Source organism: Phalacrocorax carbo, chromosome 13 (genome assembly GCF_963921805.1).
Source record: "Phalacrocorax carbo chromosome 13, bPhaCar2.1, whole genome shotgun sequence".
Taxonomy (NCBI): Eukaryota; Metazoa; Chordata; class Aves; order Suliformes; family Phalacrocoracidae; genus Phalacrocorax; species Phalacrocorax carbo.
Genome location: NC_087525.1, coordinates 9,198,769 through 9,213,391, shown reverse-complemented (window position 1 = coordinate 9,213,391; position 14,623 = coordinate 9,198,769). Strand labels below are relative to the sequence as shown.

At 38.6% G+C, this 14,623-nt stretch overlaps 1 protein-coding gene across 2 annotated transcripts in view; it reads right to left on the bottom strand.

The window, feature by feature from the left end:
* Nucleotides 1-903: 903 nt before the first annotated feature.
* CCDC6 (coiled-coil domain containing 6) overlaps nucleotides 904-14,623 on the bottom strand; it is a 55,292-nt gene continuing 41,572 nt past the window's right edge. Inside the window, exons 7-9 of one of the 2 annotated variants that reach the window (XM_064464772.1) lie at nucleotides 12,682-12,782; nucleotides 8,749-8,873; nucleotides 904-6,387 (exon numbers count right to left, since the gene is read on the bottom strand). In XM_064464772.1, the coding sequence (XP_064320842.1) occupies nucleotides 6,196-6,387; nucleotides 8,749-8,873; nucleotides 12,682-12,782 (418 nt within the window). In that variant the 3' untranslated portion in view covers nucleotides 904-6,195. Of the gene's footprint in view, nucleotides 6,388-7,333; nucleotides 8,396-8,748; nucleotides 8,874-12,681; nucleotides 12,783-14,623 lie in introns of those variants that run through there. The other variant, XM_064464773.1, reaches the window with a different exon arrangement.

Genomic DNA, 14,623 nt, shown 5'->3' with positions numbered 1-14,623 from the left:
ATCTCAATTAGAAAATGATTGAATCCATCAACAGCAGAACTACTTAACTGTAATCAGGTTTGATTACAAGGAAATCAAGAAAAGCTGAAGTAGACCACCAGATATCATAACCTTTACTACCACAAAGAATTAGCAAAAGCACTCTTTTCTGAACTACAAGATATATAGCACACCCCTTAACATGGGCAAGGAAACATTTTTCCCCCCTTCTCTTCCTCTCATACTTAATATCAGATTATAAAAGTAGCTGTACTGCTGTTTACAGCTTTTGACTCAAAACATGTAAGATGAGTTTTCCTTTAACTTAGTACAAATACACATCTCTGTCCCTATGAGTTCGGGGGAAAAAAAAAAAACAACAGATGAAACACTGTTCTCCTTTTAGCCCCCATCATCAGAAAGTACCCTCAAGGTAAGCAGGCCTACTGAGACCAAAAGATACTGCAGTTCTTCCTGTGGCAAAAAAAAAGCCCAAAATCTCACTGGAAGGCAGCTGTAAAAGGTCACACATAGATGTTTACCTCAGGGTGAGACAGGTACCCTGGAATTTTCCCACAATAATAGCTCATGAAATACAGCTACCTTCTTCCCAAATAGAAGCAAAACTGATGGAGTCAAACATGCACAATTATACTTTGAATATTCCCCCAACCCAAAGCAAGGAGTATCTCATATGCAAACTTTATTATGCAAATAGGATAATCCCCAGATTCCCCACTCAACCATTTAAGTGAAAATATCAGAAATGGCCCAACTAGAATCAAAGACGGCAAAAATAAAGACAAGCACATTATTTTCTCTGATTCCTAGTTCTAATTTTCTTCCTCTTTTTCCCAGCGATGACAGGCTGACAGATAGAAGGAAATGTACATCCACCCCATAGTCTTCCATACAAGTAAATACAAAAAAAAAATCAAGTGTTTATTGGAAGTCTGCATGAAGGCACAGATGAGCTTGATTACAGACACATAGTAACAATTACAAATATATGTAAACACCTTGAGATATACAGCAAAGCAATAATACAGCTAATACAGGAATAAAATATAACCTGCAAAAAACCCCCTTCTTTGTATCTGAGGTTCTTTCAACTATAAGCTCCAATTCACACCAACACAGTGTAATGCTTTTAAAGTCATCACTTGGATTCACGCTCAACAAATCTGCACTTTGACTATTGTTGTTAATGAATAGATTATAAATTTGATCCAAATTTGAACAGGCTTCCTTCACTAGGATGAGGAAAACATAGGAATAACCAGCTAGACACCCAACCAACCTACAGTTAGGCTTTGTAGATTCTCTAAATACACAACAGCAATCACCAAGGTACTGAAATTAAATATAAGCTTCAGAAAAGCTCAAGGATGCTTGTTCCATTTGTACTTGCATTTGAGGAAATTGCTGTATTTCTGCAGGAAAGGAACAGTCTACAGCTGTCAGGTGATTTTTTTTCTTCCTCCACAGGAGGCTTAGATTTCATCTGAAACACCTGCCAAAACAAAAGTCAGCAATCACAAACTAAAGTGCCTTGGACAGCTCAGGTTTTACCGCTACAATAAAACACCTCTGTTTATAGATACAGTATTAATTTGTCATGAGAAACCCCACCTTTGCACATAGAATACTACTTCCAATATTTCTGTGGGAAGGAGAATAGCGCTTTTTTTTTTTTAATTAGATATTAATGCCAGGAACTTCAAGAACTGCAACGCAGCACTTTTTGAAAGGAAACGACACAAGAAAAAGATGTAGGTTTAGTACAGTCAATTCCCAGGAATAGCCAGAGTACTCTGAGCAGCAATTTCCTACAGGGACACAGTTTTCTCAAACTCAACCATCTGTCCTAACCCTCCACTCCTTCTCTACAAAAGCTTTATAACCTCCAGAGCCTGGTTCCGGTGAGGAAAGACTCCTATCCAGGTAACACACGCAGAACAAAACCTAGCCCAGCTACGACATTTCTCCTCACCCTGCGGCCACATCAGCCCAACCTAAAAAGATGAGGTAGTACTTTCTTTGGAGCCTAACTAGTTGAATAGGGATGAGCACTATTCTCCCTAATGCAGCAGCTGTTTGTTAATGCAGTGCCAAACTCTATAGTTTTATCTCCTCGTCAGGGCATAGTACTAATGCAAAAAGAGACACTGCTGCTTAAAAAACCAATCATGATATGAGCACACACTCCCACTTGAATGATGACTGCATTGTAAAGGCCACGGTCTGGCATATTCAGTGACTTCCTCCAGCCCACAAAGTGGCAATAACTCTTAACCTCTGTTTGCACTGGGACTAGTGGCTATTGCCCAAAAGGAACATGAAGGATATCCTGAGTACTTATTGCAGTGAGATGTGGAATCTAAAAAAAATTAAAAGATTAAGAACTCTAGTCCAAATCCAAAAAGGGCTGGGACCGGATTGTCTCTACACATACAGTCCATTTGGTAATTAGGGGCTCTGTTTCCTCTCTCTTCAAGAGGTCTGACCTTTCCCCTCGAGGAGGTTGGTGTAACATATGCAAGTATTATAATTTTATAGCTTACACTCATAAACCTTCTGGTTTCTTATGAGATGGCTTGAACTGGAGAAATATGCTCTGCATAGTCCATGCTCTGTAGGCTCCCAAGGATCAAAAAGAAATAGACTGCCATGACTGAAACAAAAAGGAAACATCAAAAAGAGTTGAACAGTGTTAGAATTCATACTGCTTGTAAAACTAAGCATTAGGATTAGAAAAAGCACTACGAGACTTAAACAAGGTCCCTGGATGCATCCTCTTGGCAAGCAATAATCAATACTGAGGATGAGAGACTGCATTCTTTGATTGACAAAGTATTTAAGGCTCTTTTATTTGTCTCCACGATCAGTTTCCATTTATTCAACAAAATACACAGAATCTGCATTGCCTCCTGTCAGCAGTGCAACTCACACAGATCCCAGGAAGCTTTCTCATTTTCGTTGCTTCCAAGACTACAATTTTCATTCAGCTGAAGTGCAGAGGGATTCCTGAACTCATTTTAACAGGAGAGGAATCCTGCTCTCTTCAGCTCCAGTACAGTGATTGCCAATAGAAAAGCACTGACACTTGCTTGAAAAGCTCTGATAGTCCTTCCTGCCCTTGGGGATATGCTCTCAGAGGAGTACACAGAATTAAAGCCATCTTATCTGGCTGTTAGCTGGAAGACTAACTCCGAACAGTCCCACCTCTTCTTCCAAAGAACTTCTTTGGAACAAACCGTGGATAAAATAAACTCTTAATGCTCTACAGAGTATCAGCTGCATTCCGGTGTCCAAGCCAGATCCCTTGAGAGAAAAAGTAAAAAGAAAGCTGCGTGATTGTAGGAGAGGAAAGCACTGCTGAAACAGCTAAAAGGTTTTGTGGTGTTTTTTTTTTTTTTTAATAAACCTTTAGCTGTAAAGGGGTATGCTCAGAAAGTGCTCATCCCAGGCAAAAATTGTGTCTGTGGCCTTACACACTATTGATGACGCAGTGTGCAGCTGACAGGCATCAGTAATGAAAAGGACAAGAGAAACCCACCCAGGTGCTTCTGAGACAAAGAAAGGAAGCACTTAAGCCCTCAGAGTAAGATGGACCTCACTGTCAAGTGAGTTTCTCCAGTCTACAGGAGATCTGATAAAATCATAGCTGCAGAATTGTAATTCATTACTATAATTCACAAGGAAAACTGAAAATCCATTTACATTTATTAGAAGATGGTTGAGCACAATTTCTCATCTTATTCAAAAAGTCTACAAATAGAGTTTAACAATTCTGATTGCAAGCAAATGTATGTTCAACGTTCTTAGGTAAGGCCAATTTAGAGCCTTGTTACACTTTCAAGATTTAGTATACATTTGTCGGTTCTTTACTTTCCTCTGGTAACAGTCCCACTGGAATAGTAAGGAGAGTTCACTAAGACACTTTGTAACAGCAGCTGAACTTGGCTTACACCAATTCAGGTTTGGAATATCCCTCAAACAAACTATTCCAGGCAATTTTCCATTTTAAGATCTCAAAACAACACTCTCAAAGGCTTCCCCCACCCCCACCCCCACCCCGCATTTACACAACCACCACTATGAGCTCGCACTCTGTAGAGCCGTACGTCCAAGAATCTCAAAGCACTTCAGAAAGGAGGGTGTCATTTCAAATACTGGTATACTTGAGCTGGCAGCCTACTTATAAAAGATTTTTTTTTCTTCGTCTTATGTTTACAAAAGGACAAGCATAAAACTACACCAATCCTATCTTGACCTTAGTCCCACCTCTGACTGCCTGTACTTTTCTCACATGCAATCTTATCACTGATTTGGGAGCTCTGTTTAATTACAATGCTCACAGCTGAGTGTCCTCTATGGAAAGGTGAGCATCTGCTACAGTCAATTGTTTTCAGATGGAAGCACCGGCCATATTTTAGGTCTGCCGCAGTCTTGAGAATCACTTGATTGGAGAGTCACTACTGTAACTAATGTAATCTGATAATGCACTTGATCCCATATTGGTTTAAGAAGTGTGATAGATTATATATGCATTTCTCTAAATTCTCTCAGAGCTGAAACTACATAGCTACAGTGAAGAAATTCTAGTTTTACCTTAAGCGGAACCTTTTACAACAGTATTTTAACTTACTAAATTTATTTAGAGCACTAATTTTATAAAGATTTTCAGTTTGCAATTCTTACTGAATAGGTGAGCGGCAAACATTAAAATGTATGTACAAGTGTTAGGATACTACCAGAACGCTGTCCTTCCTTCCTACAAATGTCCTTAATACAGCATTAGGCATGTCAAACACTTTTGTAAACAAAAGATAAATTACTCATGTTCTGCTCTGATTATAGCCAGATACATATTTTCATAAAATAAACATTCTCTTGTCATTTTCCATGGCCCACATATCCACATATATGAGGTAAACCACTTAAAATAATCAATAATATATAAACCTCAGTACTCAACAGGAACCTCGGGAAAAACGTAACTGAGTAAGATTCAATATCAAGAAGTGACACTTTGTTCCACTGCAAAGTGAAACCAATTTATTTGTGCTAAATGAATGGAAAGAATGTATTCAGAATACATTTCTTTATACATTGTACCGGCTTAGGCTGCTAAATAAGCATTCATTAGTGCCATGTTGTGCTACTTTCCTGTACTCTGTTTCTACCAAGCAATACAACGTTTTAGCTGTTATACCAATATATTCCTAAATGCTCATCTTGTATCTTATTTTCTAACAGACTTTTGAACGTTTAGAATACCTGTTCAAACTTTGCTTCAGGGGAATCACAATTGATATATTTTAACAAGAAAAAAATATCATCAGCTGTTCTCTACAATCACATTGCCTTCTGCAGCAGAAAGAAGAAAATATCATAGAGCACACTTTAATCTGTTATCAGTAACCTGTGGGCAGGACCACACTCACCGAAGTTAACTGTGACAGATCACACAGTATGGGCAGCTTACAGGTTAACCTAAGTGTCAAGTGAAATCATTAAATCTTAAGGTCCACAAATTGTACATTCCACAAACTCCAGCAAGCCAGTTCCCTCACTGTAAAATTCAGACTGTACCATACATTTGAGGTGCTTTTAAACAGGAGAAGTATGGATGTGTCCTGTGTGCTGAATTAAGCTTATTTACTATGTAATACAATAGAGTATGTGTCTTGGGCACTGATTAGGGTGTCTGACTCACTTTTGCACTAGAAGCTGTTATTTCAAATGACTGAAACGTAGTGCTGATTTTCCATAAGCTTGGTAAACACTGTAATATTTCAGAATTCATCATATAGCCCATCATGCCTTTAATTTTCTGCAAATTGTCATGAAAAAATATAAAAAGGTATCCCTTTAGTTTTACAAACCTAAAAGCCAGGAAAATGAAGCTTTGGAGCCAAGCAAAACGACATAATGCCGTATTACCAAACAGAGTAGCAAATGTTCCAGCCAGAGAATGGACATACATGTAGTTCAAGTAAACACTGATGGAAAACTTTGTTAAGTTAGTGTTGTAGACCCACAACACTGGCTGCATTTTATACAAACGTTTACAACACAATTAACAGTGAAGCCTATATAACCTCAGTGCAAATAAGTCAAATCCAAATATGCCAAGTAAGCCTTTGGCTTTTAGTAAACTGCTCCGTGTTATGAGTCCACTTCTGACATACAGACTGCTGAACACATGCACTAAGGCTGAGAGGAAGGATGCACTGAATGTTGAAAAGTGGCTGACTGCGACGCTGCGGATTGGACCGTAGGTTGCACAGGTGGTGGAGGTGGTGGCGGAGGTGGCTGCACTGGGGTCTGCGTGTTTGGAGAAGGAGGAGGAGTGGGACGTTTAAATTTGTCGGGGCTGTTACTTCTTCGTGGTGAAGGCCTCTGCAGAACAAATATTGAAATTATGTTTAACACACTCCTGGACAACTTTAGGTGCAAGTCCTCTAATCAATGTATTGAGCTTGGCAAAGGTAAAAAGAGAAAACCACACCCACCAAAAAATCCAAACAATTATGTGGGAAGAATCCATTTCAAAACATTGCAAGAATCACAATACAACTTTTACATAAAATAAACGTTACTCTGAAATGGAGCAGCAAAGGACAGGGGAAGTACTTTTGAGATCAAACAGAGCAGGCATTCCTTCCTGTCAGCTTGCAGGAAATGAACGCAAGACACATGTCTTGAAGATGCATTTAACCTATGATGACCAGCAACCTAAAAAGAAATGAGAGATGCCGTAGAGACAGCACCTCCCAGTTGTGCTTGCCAACCCAGTAGGTGCTGACGAACTTTAACTTTACACTGCTGGTGCACAAAGTCCAACTACGTGGTACCTGAGCGTGGGTGGGAATGTTTCAAATGCCAGAGAGTCTGCCCAGAATCTCCAGGTTTCTGGAAGACTCAGACTGCACACTGGAGCAAGACCAAAGCATAATACCAGTTGTTCTTTGGGCAACAACAACAAAAAAAAAGACTACAACCCTCTGAGCTGCAGGAGTGAAGCAGTTGTTAAGAGAGCTCCCCTCAACAGAAACCAGATTTTCAAGAACCTGCACGTTTGAACACAAAGATTTAAAAACCACTTTATCTTTACAAACCAGTGGGGGCAGGGGGAAAATCTTCTTTAATGTTAGCAATGTAAAAGTATAAACTACACTGTGCAACACTAACTTCTGCACTTTTGAAACCAAAATGCTCAGTACTTACCGATCCAGTTACCATTAATCAAAAACCTCATGGCATGACAAACCACCCCCCCCAATTAATAACCAACCAAAGGTGATCAGCTCTGGGGAGAAGCATGATTACAGTGCTACACCAAATGTACTACAGGTAAAGTCAATTTATTCTGTAATGGAGATAAAAAATGAAGAGTCAAGAATCAAACCGCACTTTAGTCAAATAATGTATATTGCATCTATTTTTCTGCACAACCACGTACAACAGATTAACACTTTATGCAAAAAGCCAAGGGATTCTTGACAATGGATGTCTCTGAAACACTTAAAATCCATTTATTGCGTTTGTGCACATCTAATAATATGAAGGGACCTGGTTTCAGTATCGAGACAAAGCCAAGAGCCACTTATCAACACCTTTCTCAAAACAATTACTATTTTGTTCTGAAGATCTTTTTCATAGTGACTCAATGTGAAAGGTTAAATTACAGTTTCAGAGAGAGTAGTATTTCACAGAGACTGAACAGAACAAGTTCCTTGAAAAAACTCATTTATAAAACTATGTTCCAGGTTTTCCAGAAGCATAAAAATCTCCCTGTGACTAACACATGTGAGACACAGCAGTGGGCTGAACCCGGACCAGGATTCTACCTTCCTGCTTCAGCTTCCCACCTGTTCTACCCACTATTAGAGGGTTCCCACCCCTCTTTGCTCAATGATATTAACAGTTACCTTTGCACGCTCACCTAGACTATTTTAGAAGCAGCCGTATTTTAGCATTCTAATAAAAAGTCTACTGAAACATATTTTCATATCTGAGAAAGACAAATATATGCAAAAATCTTGCAGGACATTTATATACTGCCATACCTGTTGAGAAAAATCAAAATGGTCTTGATATAACAACTATAAGGTATTTTGCCAAATGCTTAGGCTCTGTTTGCTCATTAAACTCCACAAAAATTTAGAAGAAACACGATTAAGTAGAAATGCATCAAACATCAGAGGTAAAAAGGAAATAAATCCAGTTGAAAGATATGAGAAATTGTCCTAACAAATGTTTATATTAACTTTCTTCTTTGCCAATGAGAATAGAAAATAAGAGTTAACTGTCTGTTACAGTGACATGGTGGTAGCATTGTGTGTCATCCTGAAGAAAACCTGAGCTTGGAGCAACCTCAGATGACTCATCCGTCAGATGGTGGAGACTAGGAGAAAAATGAAAGCAATGTTTTTACTTTCCCAGGATAGGCTTAGTAGCTTAGAACATCACTTCTCACACCCTGCCTGCTGATCAATAAGACGGTACCTATTACTGTCCTTAAGTTGATAATACATCCTATTCTTTTGCAGAGAATAAAGGTTCTCCAAAAAGAATCAGTTTCTGAGGGGTGAAGAGGAAAATCAGGTTTGAAGAAAGCAGCAATAGATATCTTGGAGCAAGGAGACAAAAACAAACATTTACAAAAATGTTTTGTAAAAAAGCTGAAGGACAAGCAACCATAACTTTTAAAAAGCAAACTAACGTTGCTAACAAGTATTTACTGTTTTAAATACTTACTGTAATACCATGGGATGGTCCCATATGTTGCACATGAAGGCCTGGGGAATTGTAGTAAGACATTCCAGCTCTAGTCAGTGAAGTTGGTGGTGTGAAACCAACTGTGTGACTTGCATATGACAGACCTAAAAATTGTTAAAACAAGGTCACATCAACATTCTTGTTTGTATTACAAACTAAAGTGTGAATTTCTTGAAGTTTTTTAGCTCTGAATCAAAGGTTAAGAAATGGTAACTGCTGCCAGATTAGACACCTTAAAAATACTCGCTGTACGGGAAAGCATGATGTAAAATTCATTTCTTTTCTTGTAGTAGACCACCATATGTTTCAAAACATACATTACACAATGTTAAACATAACTTTTGACTTAACATAAATGGTGTAAGGCTCCCCTGGCAGCTTAGTTTTAGTCCACAAGTATTTCCATCCAGCCTTCCATTTCTCCTCAGAGGAAATGCCTCCCTGAATAAAACACAGTCTGAAGAAGCAGAGAGGTTGTGCCTGGAGAAGCCATCTAGCATTGGGCCACTATGAGTTTCCACAAACAAATTGGATGTAGGTGGCCCCTCCCAAGGCTCCACACCCAGGCTTCCTCCTGTTCTGCCTCAGCATTTATAGGCAGGGACTTTGCCTCTTTGGGGCTGTGAAGTTAAAACATTCTGGGATTAGTTGCTACCAGGACTAGGCTAGCAACTAACATTTAAAATTACAACTTGTTTTATCCACATAAGGAAAGCCTAATATTCAAAAGTGCAAATATCTAATTCTTCCGTCTAAATACTTCCTTTCTGTAAGAACTAATTTATAAAAATGCAGAGCACCTGTACAGCTAACCAAGGTAAACAGAAACAGCAACTGCTAAGTGCTTAAAGTTCAGACCTTGAAGTGTTCTAAACACTGAGTATTTCTCAAAACAGCACATTTCCCAAAACCTTTAGCTCGTTATTGCTTTCTGAAAAAATATCACTAAGGTAGGAGACAAGGCTTTTCTCAGCTATTTAGTGCTATTTAGCACTTGCAACTGCTTTGGAGCATTATGACCAAAAAAATTTCTAAAGGTCTATTAAAATTTTGTAACACCACATTGGATTTAACAGTTTTCACACTTCTGCAACACTAAATCAATGCAAAACAGTGCCACTGCAACTACAGTATGCACCAACACCCAGCTTTGTCCTTAACTGCACGTATCAGTGTTTATGCCTCAACAGATGAGACAAGATCTTGGGAGGCAAAAAACCCGAACCCAAACCCCAGATCACTAATAAAGTCATACAAGAAAACACACTCCTCTTGCTGCCTTCAATTCTAAGTTTGATTCTGCTACATCCCTGGCGTATGACTGCTGCAAATTAAGGGTAACTCCAATGGAATTGCTGTCACTTTAGTTAAGCAATGCAGATTAACAAAATTAATCTGCTTTTTGACTACACAATCTAATTGTCTGTACAGCACATGTTTTCTAACCAAGTGCTTTTGTAAGCACAAGGACAGAAACAAATCAATGTCTAGGTAGGTGAAAATGTGGTGCAAGTCAGAGACAAGACCCCAGAAGAATAAAATGCAAAAAATATACTTTAAGTCACTGTTGCAACATTATCATTTTGGGCTGCTTTGGGATAAACCAGTGCCAAAAGTTCTAGAAATGCAAGTCTATATTGCAGCCAAAGAAGTGATAACAGAGTAGTGCAGGTACACCCAAGGCAGCTCATCTCTGCAGCCCAAAATCTCTATCCAGCATAGCTGCAGAAGCAAAGCATAGAACAGTTTAATCTACACTGAAGACTAATTGGTAATTACAGTAACTAATCCCTAGCTGCCTAGGAGTAGCAGTACTTCTACAAAGTTCCATGAACTGTGCTAGAAATCTCAGCATCATCTCAGCTCGAAAGAGTCCTCAAAAGCAGCATCTCAAGCCATGCAAGCACAAAAGGCTCTGGGATGCAGGGGCCAGAATCTGATCCATTAAATCTGACTGGCTATCTATATGAAATTATAGCATTATGGTTTCAAATTATGTTTCTACACATTCAGGCACATAATTTCCAAAATAAAACATTCCAAGTTATAAAATTACTTGATGCAAAATACAACCGTTGTATTACTCTGTGCGGATACTTCTGACAGTGTCTTACTGTACTACTTTAAGTACCCTCAATACTTGTTTTCATTCTTTACTGCATTCATATATACTAGACTGCTGTACAAAATTCCCGACTGACCTCATTAGCTCTCAAACAAACTGCTGTTTCTATTTTTCTGAAGTCTGAAACTTCCCCATGGTGGATATTAATTCATCAGCTGTGAAGGAGTTTAATGTAGCTGCCTGTGCAGAAGTGCTACCCTGGACATTTACTGTACCAACATTACCAAAACTGTGAACTCTGTTAGAAACAATAATTTCAGCTGTGCTGTTTTTAACTGTGCTTCAGACTGTGTTTCAGCATCCCTTGTCTGGGGGATATAATTCCCACTAGAACGCAGGACTCTCCAGTCAGCTACTGATGGGAAATGAAGTCCACAGGGAACAAGGAGTGTGCATCAGTCACAGCATAGGAACAAACCGAGAGACCACTCCTGCACTGGCATGTCAGCATCTAAACTGGGTGAATTTCTAGGATGCAAGCCTGTAAATTACCAGATAATTTCCCCTAAATACATTTTTAATTATAACCACTGTGCAGACTGCAAATACAATGTGCAGTTGAATACTGTATTATTAGGAAGGCTGCATACGTATAACCACAAACGTCCAAAGTAGTTACTCCAGAACAGTTGTTAGCACGGCTACATTTCTGTACACCCAGTTACAGGAAAAGGATAAGAAAACATATATCATTTTCTTGGTAACATACTGTGCAAAACATAGAAAGTCAAGTGATTGGACTCATTTCAGAAGCCCCAAAACCTCTTGAAAACCTCTACCATAATGCTGATCTCTAACACTCTAACATGGCCTATGGCCATAACTACTTCTTACACATGCTTACTCCTTTTCCAACACCTGGATAAAAACTATTTTGAGTCCTCCTGAAAAACTGAAGTCAGTCTTGAAACTGAAGAGTTTAAACACATTCTATATGTTCTAGCAGACCTGTTTAATTAAATGTCTCAATCCCATCTTGCAGAATATGTCGATATAGACCACATCTCATTTGCCCTTGCTGTAGGACTCTGTCTGCCAGGTTCTAAAGGTGAACTTGGGCAAGCAGGGCTTGCAGGAATCACTTCATTGTATACAAGTGAGTTTGCGATCGCCATGTAACAATTGCCAAGTGCAATTTTAAGGGAATTTAGGTTTTGGTCAATAAATGTGTTAGTAACACAAACACATTTCCTTTGACTTAAAAAACTATATTCAGTAATTAAAAAGTAAGAAAAGGTTAGTTTGCCTTTGTTATACAAAGTACTAGAGACGAGAATTCTTAATTTTACAGCTACTGTTTTACAACAGAAAATTGCAGAAGTATAGAAGCCATTTCTCTACTAAAGAGAAGTGGAAATTGACTTTTTCCCAACATGTTCAAGATCACACTTCTATAAGAAGTTTTGATTCAGAGCACAATAACAGTCACGTTACTTGTTCATCACCAAACTCTAGAAATCTGTTTGAACTATGCATCCCGTTGGGCAACTTCTTTGGGGGGGTGGGGAGAAAGAAGAGACAGTAAGAGAGGAAAAAGAGAGCAAAAAAGAAATAAAAGTTATAGTGAGAGCTACTTAACTGACTTTTAATATCTGTTCACAGTGTAAAACAGAGCCGTCCGAAAACATGCTGCACTCGAAGGCATCTAAGGAAACACTATTCTTATATTTATGATGCAGTTTTTTTACTCCAGACTAGCTTTGAAAGGCTACTGACCTAAATATATTAACAGGGCACGTTACTACGTGATGCATACAACAATTTTAGAAACTGGGTTAAATATTTACCAGGTGATATAGGTCTGCTAGAACTTGGTGAGGGTGTATAAGGGATAGGACTGGACACAGTGCGAGGTCTTAATCCTTGTGCAGACATCTCATTAAAATATCTAACAAAAAAAGGTAAAGAAAAATTAGATCAAACCTTTTAAAATGTGCCATCTTTTAAATGTTTCACTGTGTTTTTTTCAATTCCCATAAGAATCACATTAGATTAATGAAGGACCAGTCACCTTTAGGAAGACATGACATGAACTCTCATCATTGCTGAAGGCTCAGATAGTGGCTTAACTTTCAGTGGAAACAGCTGGACTCATCTTAGTCATTTGCAGTTAAAACCATACAAGTTGCACACAGAATAGTACATGTTAAGGCCAGAGGTATAAATCACGTCATCAAATCTGACCTCTGCTACATTCTTGCACTTTACATATTTCTACATTGAACTCAATAGCTTGTCTGGCTGGACTGTATCTTCCAGAAAGGCATTCAGCCCTAATCTGAAATCACGAGAAGGGGGTGAGGAAATCATTAAAGTATTGATAATTTGTTCCAACAGCTGACCGGCCTCACAGTTGAAAACATGCCCTGTTTCCTACTTGAATCCCTCTGGTCTCAACATTTAGTCATTTGCTCATTGTGTCTTTTGCCACCGGAACAGAGACATTTTGAACCCAGGAATTTCTCCCACTACAGATACTTCCAGGTGTTGCAAGATACCTCCCACACTTCACTATGATAAACTGAAGAGATGAGAACCTCAGGCAAGGTATTTTTCCCCACCTATAATAATTTTAGTGGTATTTCTTTGTATTTCACTCACTGGATACAGTGAAGCTTCTTCACAGCCATCAAAAGTGCTATATTAAAGGAGATAAAATCATGCCAATTGCTCCTACTTACCACTTACAGCTTATACCTCAAAAGTAGTTTTACGTATTTTTTCCACAGAACTAGGCTGGCAAGCTTTCAGGTTGACTTGCTTATGCACTTTCCACCTAGATTTTTCAGTCAGTGTCTAGATTAGAGGTTCCTCTGCTGACCTTTACCTGCACGTATGGTTGCAAATCCATGCACCTGGGTTTATAGTTCATATGTTTTAAAATTTCTTTAAAATATGTTTTAAAGAAACACATTTAGCTGTGTTTCTTTACTGGACACAGCAAAGGAACAGGCAAAATTAGCTACCTAACAGCTCTTTTGACTGTTGTCTCCCCTTCTACCACTGTGTTCTCAGAAACTCTTAGTAGCTACATTTATTTCCAGATCACAGAAAACACCCCCAACATGGAGCAGCATTAAAAATATTCCTATTTGATGGAACTCACAATGATGACTATTTCAAGGTCTGTAAGCCAGTTCATAAACTATTGGGAACATGTTTTGATACTGCTTCCTACTGATTTTTAACCAGGGTGTTGAGAATTACTAGGCCACAACACCTAATACAGGCAGTACACTGTAGTGATACCAAAGTTGGTATAAATTGGGGTAGATCAGGTAATAAAAGTAGCTGCAGTAGAGAACAACTGAAAATTAACAAACTGTCAAGTTAAAGTTTAATTAAATATAAGTTTTCTAAAGACCTTCCAGTGGCAAGGTCAGTGAAATTGACCAACTAGGCAACCTCTGCAACACACGGTAACTTGTAATGCAGGCAATATGTGTATTACAGCAAGGCAGTGGTCTTTGTGATTTAATCTTATTTTATTCTACATAAAAACAATTTTATGTAAATCATCCTAGTAGTTGGATCAGGTGATATGGAATGGCAGCACACCGTAGTATGCTTCCTGGTTTCAGATGTTTCCCTACTGTTCCCAAGAATAGCATGGAGGATTGAGAAGACAAAGCTATTGCTAGTCAGGAGGAAGAAGTTGTTGGAGAGCTGTGTATTTTACATTCAGTAAAGCATCTTCATCTACCCCATCTACAAAATTAAGTATCACCA